Source organism: Ixodes scapularis, unplaced genomic scaffold (assembly GCF_016920785.2).
Source record: "Ixodes scapularis isolate PalLabHiFi unplaced genomic scaffold, ASM1692078v2 PGA_scaffold0__279_contigs__length_252992795, whole genome shotgun sequence".
NCBI lineage: Eukaryota > Metazoa > Arthropoda > Arachnida > Ixodida > Ixodidae > Ixodes > Ixodes scapularis.
The window spans coordinates 90,199,715-90,208,152 of record NW_024609835.1 but is presented as its reverse complement, the minus strand read 5'-3'; the positions used below and the strand labels follow the sequence as shown (position 1 = coordinate 90,208,152).

Sequence of the window (8,438 nt, the reverse complement as noted above, 5' to 3'; positions counted from 1 at the left end):
CTTAAACCAGTACTGCGCCAAGTCCTTCGTTACTTGCGTCCGTCTGAATCTCGGTTTTCGCGTCTTGATCGAAGTGTCCTAGAACAGGAGGAGTCTGGAGTCGTTGCTTCAGCTCGTCGAATGCGTGCTGCTGCTCCTCAGCCCATTCGAATTTCTCGGCGTCCTTCGTGAGTTTAGTGAGCAGTGCGGAAATCCTTGCGAAATCCCGAAAGAAGCGTCGAAAGGCACAAAGACGAAGAAATCTTCGCACAGCCTTCTTGTTTGTGGGCGCTGGAAATGCCGCGACGGCGCGAATCTTCTTGGGGTCTGGACGGACGCCTTCGTTACTAACCACGTGACATAGGAATTTCAGTTCGTCATAGGCGAACCGGCACTTTGACGGCTCGAGGGTGAGTCCGGCGGTCTTTATGGCTTGGAGAACAGCTCGGAGTCGTCGCAAGTGCTAGTCGAAGTCACTTGAAAACACTACGACGTCGTCCTGGTAGAAGAGACAGCTCTGCCACTTCAGTCCTGCCAGTATAGTGTCCATGGCACGCTGGAAAGTTGCTGGCGCCGTGCATATAGTCCGAAAGGCATCGCCTTGAACTCGTACAGTCCATCCGGCGTGACGAAATCTGTCTTCTCTCGGTCCCGTTCGTCGACTTCGATCTGCCAGTAGGCGCTTTTCAGGTCCATCGATGAAAAGTATCGAGAGTGGCGTAGCCGATCTTACGTGTCGTCGATGCGGGGGAGTGGGCAGACGTCTTTCTTCGTCACCACGTTCAGCTGCTGGTAGTCCAGGCAGAACCTAAGCGTTCCGTCCTTCTTCTTAACCAGCATGACTGGAGAGGCCCAAGTCAACTTTCCGAGGGGGATGGGGCCGGTCAGGATAATGACGACCGATGATGGTGTTCGCCCGATGGTAGTCCCCGGGAAGTCGAATAAGAAAAAAAAAAAAACTAAACGTTGTTCGATCCCGCTGGACACATTACGACGTTGGTAGGTTTACGGTGGCCAGTGTGGCCACGTTTATTTTCAAAACAAAACGACAAGTCAACGGTAATACCAAAACTTCCAAAATTAAAACCCCGTACTTTAGCCCCCAGTCTCAAGAGCCGAATTCCCCGAGAACCCTCCCGGCAGCCCTTTTGTAGCCTCGTAGAGGCCTCCTTTCCCTCCAGAGAAGGACCAATCACTTCAAATTTCACCACTCCCACGTGGTACACTGTCGTCCAATGGTCGGCGAGCTGTCATCTTAGCTTCCCAACCGCCAAACCTAAATTCTTTGTAGAGTTGTTTTCTGCAATCTTTCCAGTCTTACTGGCGCCAACCGCTAAGTTATTGCATCGGGCAAAAAGCGACAATTTTACACTAAGCGGCAAAACCCTCTATATAGAGGCACATTTGGCTAAAAGCCACAACCAGCTGCAAGAAGGGATCTGTCCGAGCAGACTCCCGAAACCCGAGACGTTTCTGAATGACCGCGGGGAAACCGCTCCCCCCTCCCGGCCGCTCTGGCCACGCAAATGCTCCCTCCAAAACGCCGACACTCACAAAAAAGCTAAAAAAAAACGATGCCGACGCAACTGTAGAAAGATAGACTTTTCTAAAACAAATCTTACTTATTTCTAACAAAATCCTTCGTTACTTAACATCTCCCCACCAAGAATGTTGCAAGTACACTTGCTGTTCGCGCAACATCTGTCCCCCTTTTCAAGACAGACGCGTAGCATACAAAAACAAAACAACAACAAACGAGCTATACCCCCTGCCAAAAAAAAAAAAAACCTGTTGGGCGAGAGTGAAAACCAAAACCACAAAAACAAACAAGCAAACACAGTCCGGTGAGACCCAAACCCGTACGTTCCGGATTGCACCATGACCAGTATTTATACAAAAGCAGAAAAAAAAAAAAAAAATTAACGTTGGCTACAGGCAAGGAAATCCAAACGCGACCAGAAAAAAAAAAAAAAAGGTTTGCAATACCTAGCCTATACCCGAATCTGTTTTTCCATGCCTGCGCGTCCCCGTCGTCTCAAGTGTCTCGCGTGACCGAGGCAAAGTTGTTACCCCCCGCACCCAGACACGGAGGTGCCGGTTTGTTCCCGGAGTCCACGGCTCTATGCACTATTCCAGGGCAGTTCTGCTTCAGTAGCCCCAGCCTCACACACGAAAAATACCCTTGCGGTCGAGGTTTCTCAACCCTTCGCTGGTCGCCCCCAACTTCCGCAGGCCCACCCCGCATGTTCACCTGTGGCTCCTCGGCCTCCCTCTGGGGCTCCCAGTTTCGATCGTGCTGACTCTCTTCGAATTTCTCAGCAAGTTCCGCTACTTCCTTTGGCCTGAGCCATTCTTTGGTTTCATTCTGAAGTACGTAGGCCCGGACATCATCCGACATGACATGCTTTAGCCGATCTGAAATGATCAGCTGCCTTAGATCATCTAGTGTCTCTACTTTGCGGCTCTCCATGTAGTACCCGAACATGATATTCGGATCGGTAGAGAACTGTGCCCACGACTCCTCCTTTTGTTTGCGTGCGACATGAAACCTCCGCTTATACTCATCCGGAGTCATTCTGAGCTGGTCAAGGATGATGTCTCGTAGCTCTTTGTACTGCAATACCCGTCCCTCTGATCTGTTTGCCACCACGGCGCTCGCTTTCTCGTTTAGAAAAGGCAGGATGAGTGCCCCGTGTAGGTCCTGCGGAACCTCACAACTCGCCAACATTGTTTCAGCGCCTTTAAACCATGCAGGTACCAATGTGTCCGTCTCGGGCATTGGCGCCAGCACCGCACGTAGCTCCTTTGCATACCGTCTGACTCCCTCCGTACCCCGAGTGTTCTCTTCATGAGGCTGCCCCGTTATTTTGAGCTGCTCTAGTTTTATTTTCTCGAGTTCTATCTTTAGTCTCATGAGTGTTATCTCAGCACTAAGGTCATTCGAATCTGTTGGCTGCCCTCCCTCACTGGTGCCAGCGTCTGGTTCCGAGTTGGCGCCACTGAGGGAAGACCCTGGCGTCTTCGATCTAGTCTCTCTGGTCAAGGTGAGCCTCGGAGAAAACGGAAATGGGACTCACCCACTGTTGTTTGGCAAAATCCAATTAGCTGCTCCTCCAGTCGCCGCCACCCACTTGCCGCAGTGTCCCCACTCGGCCTGGCGATCGTGCCCGTCGTCTGGAAGTCTCAGCTCCTTCTTCGTTCACCGAAAAGAAGAAAACAAAAAAACAAAAAAAACATCACACAGAAAAAAAAACAAAAAAACGCACGATTTTCTGGCACCACAACGAACTTCAGCGCTGCAGCGACGATCTCGTCTCTCCCCTTGAGGCTTGCCCCGATATTCTGTCGCCGCTCGCTGAAGATGCTTCGCCGGTCCGCAGGTGAAGCCACAGGTCGTCCTGTTCTCCGACGTAGATGACGCACAGGACCACCTGTCAGCTGCCACCACTCCTTTTGGGTAACTGTACCCCCCCGGGCTTCTCGCGTACGACGCGTAGATATTGCCACGGTCCTCACTCCGGCAGGAGCGAGCCTTGTCCGCAGTCCAGCAGACGACTTCTTTGGGTAAATGCACCCCCCCCCCCCCCCCCCCCCCCCGGGCTTCTCACGTAGATATTGCCACGGTCCTCACTCCGGCAGGAGCGACCCTTGTCAGCAGTCCAGCAGACGGGACCCTTGTCTGCAGTCCAGCAGACGAAACACTTGTCGCATAGAGCCCAGGTACGCTCCGCCTGCCTCCGTTGATGCCGTCGTTTTCGCTCACCGCCCGTCGCAGGAAGTCAGCAGGATCCTGTCGACTGCGCCAGTCAATTTTCCGAGGGGGAAGGGGCCCGGTCAGGATGGTGACGACCGATGATGGTGTTCGCCCGATGGTAGTCCACCGGGAAGTCGAATAAGAAAAAAAAAACTAAAAATTGTTCGATTCTGCTGGACACATTACGACGTTGGTAGGTTTACGGTGGCCAGTGTGGCCACGTTTATTTTCAAAACAAAACGACAAGTCAACGGTAATACCAAAACTTCCAAAATTAAAACCCCATACTTTAGTCCCCAGTCTCAAGAGCCGAATTCCCCGAGAACCCTCCCGGCAGCCCTTTTGTAGCCTCGTAGAGGCCTCCTTTCCCTCCAGAGAAGGACCAATCACTTCAGATTTCACCACTCCCACGTGGTACACTGTCGGCCAATGGTCGGCGAGCTGTCATCTTGGCTTCCCAACCGCCAAACCTAAATTCGTTGGAGAGTTGTTCTCTGCAATTTTTCCAGTCTGACTGGCGCCAACCGCTAAGTTATTGCATCGGGCAAAAAGCGGCAATTTTACACTAAGCGGCAAAACCCTCTATATACAGGCACATTCGGCTAAAAGCCACAACCAGCTGCAAGAAGGGATCTGCCCGAGCAGACTCCCGAAACCCGAGACGTTTCTGAATGACCGCGGGGAAACCGCTCCCCCCTCCCGGCCGCTCTGCCCACGCAAATGCTCCCTCCAAAACGCCGACACTCACAAAGAAAGCTAAAAAAAAAAAAACGATGCCGACGCAACTGTAGAAAGATAGACTTTTCTAAAACAAATCTTACTTATTTCTAACAAAATCCTTCGTTACTTAACACCCATGGACTGCTTGAAGGCTGGATTATGTCGTCGTTCAGCATTTCTTGCACTTGCTTTTAGATGGCCTCTTTTTCTTGTAGGGAGACTTAGTACGGCGATCGGTGCACAGGAAGCGCGTCGTCTTTGGTAGCGATGCGATGTTTCGCAACGGTGGTTTGGCGCACCCTCAAAGACGTCGCGAAGCAGTCGCTGTATTCGGCGAGGAGGTTACTCATCTGCCGTCGTTTCGAGCCTGGAAGCTTCGGGTCAATGTCGAGCTGCGCTGGCGGCGTGATGTCTTGCTGAGATGGGGATGATTCTTCAGCAATCGCGGCGATTTCGGCGGAGTTCCGAAGTTCCTCGACGTGGCCTACAGCGGCACCTTTCATGAGGTGTTGCGTTTCTTGTCGGAAGTTCGTCACGAGGACCACAGTGCGTCCATCCTGAAGTTCAGCCACCCCTCTTGCGTCGCCTATTCACCCTTCCCAGGAGCAATTGAAGGTTGGCTTCCAGAACAACTTCGCGGAAGGTAGCTGCATCGGTCACGACGGGTACGACAACACTTGATCGCAGCAGCAGGTTCACTTTGTCGGCAGCGACTCGGACGGCGGCTGACGCTGTTTGGGGTTTCTCTGAAGGCGGAACAGGCTTTCGCAGCCTCAGTCTGTTCTCACCAAGGTCAATGACGGCGCCGTATTCTCACAGAAAGTGCGTGCCGAGAATGAAGTCTCTAAAACAGTCTTGTAGAACGACGAACTTCACAGGGCACGTCTCACCTTGGCTATCGACGCGAGCAGTGCATCCCCCGACTGGTGTAATGAGGTGTCCTCCGACGGTTTCGTATTTGAGGTCCATCCTACGGCGTCATGACTTTTCGAAGGCGGCGGGAGAACCTCCCACTCAAAACGGAGTAGTCTACTCCGGTGTTGACGAGTGCCATCGCGTCGTGGCCGTCGATGATAACGTTGAGGTTATTCGACACTGTTACAGAAACGTCGTTCCGGGGCGTTGCGGCGTTAGAGTTGGGAGAGCTCCGACGATATTGGAGGATCTTGGCATCGTTCGTTATTGGCAACACCACCTCCCGGCATTGCCGCGCCTAGTTTTCCCGACGGGAAGCGATGGGTGACAGGCTGTCTCGGCGAGACCGGCGGAAGGGTGATGGCGGGCGTCGAGGAGGTGGTGAACGGAATACTCGGCGGGGAGACGACTCAGGAGAAGAATAGCGGTGGTGGTTGTCCTCGATGTGCGGAGGTCGCTCTCCAAGACGTGGTCGAAGGTCGTTGGGCGCTAACCCTCCTAGGCCCAGCTGGCGGTAGGGGCATCGTCGGTGGATGTGGTCGAATTCACCACAGTGGTAGCACAGGGGGCGTCGATCGGCCGTCCTCCAAACGTCGGTCTTTCTCGCACCACGCTGCTCTGGGCGTGGAGCATACTGCGGCGCGGGTGCCTCACGACTGGGAGCTGGCTGGTAGTGTCCTGTGACGGGAGGTGCTCTCTTGGCGGCGGTGGCGTAGGTCAGGACCGGCTGTTCGGGAGCCACTGCGACGGGGACCTCTGGCAAGAGGGCCCGGTGTACCTCCTCGCGAACAGCCTCGGCGATTAAAACAGCGGCGGGTCGTTCTGGAAAAAGGAGCAACCGCTTCAGTTCTTCTCGAACCACATCCCGAATGACCTCCTGAAGGTTCTCGACACCGACTTCGCCGAGGTCAGGGAGGGAAGATGGAAGGGAGGAGGTGGCAGCTACGCCGGCGAGTCTCTGATAATGACCCGCCCTGGCCGACAGCGCTCGTTCAATGTTCGTTGCCTCAGCAACAAATTCGTCCACGGCCGTCGGTGGATTGCGAACGAGGCCGCCAAAAATCTCGCTTTTCACGCCTCTCATGAGGACGCGCAGTTTCTTGTCTTCGGCGGCTCCAGGGTCGGCACGGGCGCACAGGCGCAGGACATCTTCAGTGAAACTTGTCACGATCTCCTTCAGACCTTGGCATCTTTTTTGAAGGATTTCTTCGGCTCGTTGACGTCGGTGTTGTTTTGTAAAGGTGCGCTTTAGCTCCTCCACGCATGTCTCCCACGTCGAGAGGGAAGCCTCGTGGTTCTCAAACCATTGTCTTGCCGTTTTCTCCAGTGCGAAGTAAATGGAGGCGCTGTACTGCCGTCCACGCGTTGTAGCGGGCCACACGTTCGTAGTGCTGCAGCCAGTCTTCTACGTCCTCGTAGATTTCACCGTGGAATGACGTCGGCACACGGGGAACCACAGGCAGGAAGACGTAGGATGGTGCTGCTGGGGGTTTACCGTTGGCTGGGCCGTGGAGTTAATCGTCGGCTTCGTTGGCTTCTTTGTCTTTTCCGGTAGTGGACCAAGCTCTGAGGGTTGTCCACGGAGACGCTGGCTTGCCCGGGGCCCTGTCTCTTCTACAAATGGTCGTCTTGGAGTGGGGCTTGCCGAACGGGTCCTCAGAGGGGTATGGTGAAGAGACAACCCAGCACCTCCACCAAAATGTCACGAATGACAATGGATGAGGCGGTGATAACTGAAGAAACTAAACGTTTAATGGGGCGAACTTGTGTCCAAAAATAAAAGGAAACAGTGGGTAACAACGGAACGTCGCGGGCGTCGAGGTCGGCGTAAGAGCAGAGTTGAACGCTGGGGTGAGACTGACCGCAGATCGCCAGGAGCCCCTTATGTACGCACGTTGGCTTCTGGAACGATCGGCCTTGAACGTTCGACGACTAGAACATTCAGAACTCGATCAGACGAAAATGATCTCGAACTCACGAGAACGTAATGTTGAAAGAATAAATAAAAGAACATTCCACTGACTGGAATCGAACCTAGACTTTCCGCGCGACAGTGAAACGCGGTAACCACTCGGCCACGCACACAGTCACTCGCCGAAGCGCGTGGCATTACTCCCCCTTCTAAAAAGGCACCGTCTCGATGCCACGTGAAAGGCAACAAAACAGACCAAAACAAACAAAATAATGAAAAAAAAAAACGAAGTCTGGCAAAACACAATCCTATCAAGCGTTGCACAAGATCACAGTTCGCACTCTTATCGCGCGTAGTACGGCTTGAGGCGCACGATGTGGACGACTTCCGGTCGTGGATGGCGGCGTGATGAAGTCCTTGTTCCGTCGGGCATCACCTCGTAGTTCAGATCCCCGAGTCGACGAAGTACTTTGTATAGGGCCCGAAGTAGCGCTTTAGGAGTTTCTCGCTGAGACCACAGCGGCGGATTGGTATCCTCACCCACACACTGTCTCCGGGCTGGAAGTGGACGTCCCGACGACGAAGGTTGTAGCGGTTAGCGTCGACACGTTGTTGGCCTTGAATATGGTGTCTGGCGAGCTAGAGGAAAGAAGTCGGAAAGGAACGCTCCTATACACCGTTCCATTATTTACAAGTCCTCAGCCCGGCATGCGATCTCCCTAGCCCAGCACGTGCATGTTCGTCCTTTCAATCCTCAGCCCAGAGTGCGATGCCCCCAGCCCAGCACGCGCATGTTCGTCGCTTCGGAAAGCGGGCAAATCACGCGACATACGCACGAACACTGAAAATGGAACCAACCGAGAGCCCTTTTTTGGAAAAGTCTACAAAAAACAAACATTCAACGCTAAAAAAAATAAAAATTGATTTTTGGTTTGTGAACGAGAGTGCGTGTCTCCCTGTCGGCCGCAGAGCACAGTGCTCCTGACGATGGCGGCGATCATGATGTCCGTGGCGATCGAAGCGACCGACCTACACCACCGGATTGCGCTGTGGGTGCTGCTCAGGTTCGGCCAGTCACTGCGCAGCATCATGGCCGGCTACACGGCCGCAACCTTCGTCATCACGCTGGTGCTCAAGAACAGCGCCACTCTGGACATC

General features: G+C 53.7%; 1 protein-coding gene across 1 annotated transcript; it reads right to left on the bottom strand.

Moving 5' to 3' along the window:
* Positions 1 to 2,014: 2,014 nt before the first annotated feature.
* Positions 2,015 to 2,893, bottom strand: LOC121837057. The gene has a single exon (XM_042292424.1). It carries the CDS (start codon positions 2,891 to 2,893, stop codon positions 2,015 to 2,017), a length of 879 nt encoding a protein of 292 aa, XP_042148358.1.
* Between the last annotated feature and the right edge of the window lie 5,545 nt (positions 2,894 to 8,438).

Bases quoted from the DNA above. Each gene is read 5' to 3' on its own strand.
- LOC121837057 (XM_042292424.1), bottom strand. From the start codon at position 2,893: ATGAGACTAAAGATAGAACTCGAGAAAATAAAACTAGAGCAGCTCAAA.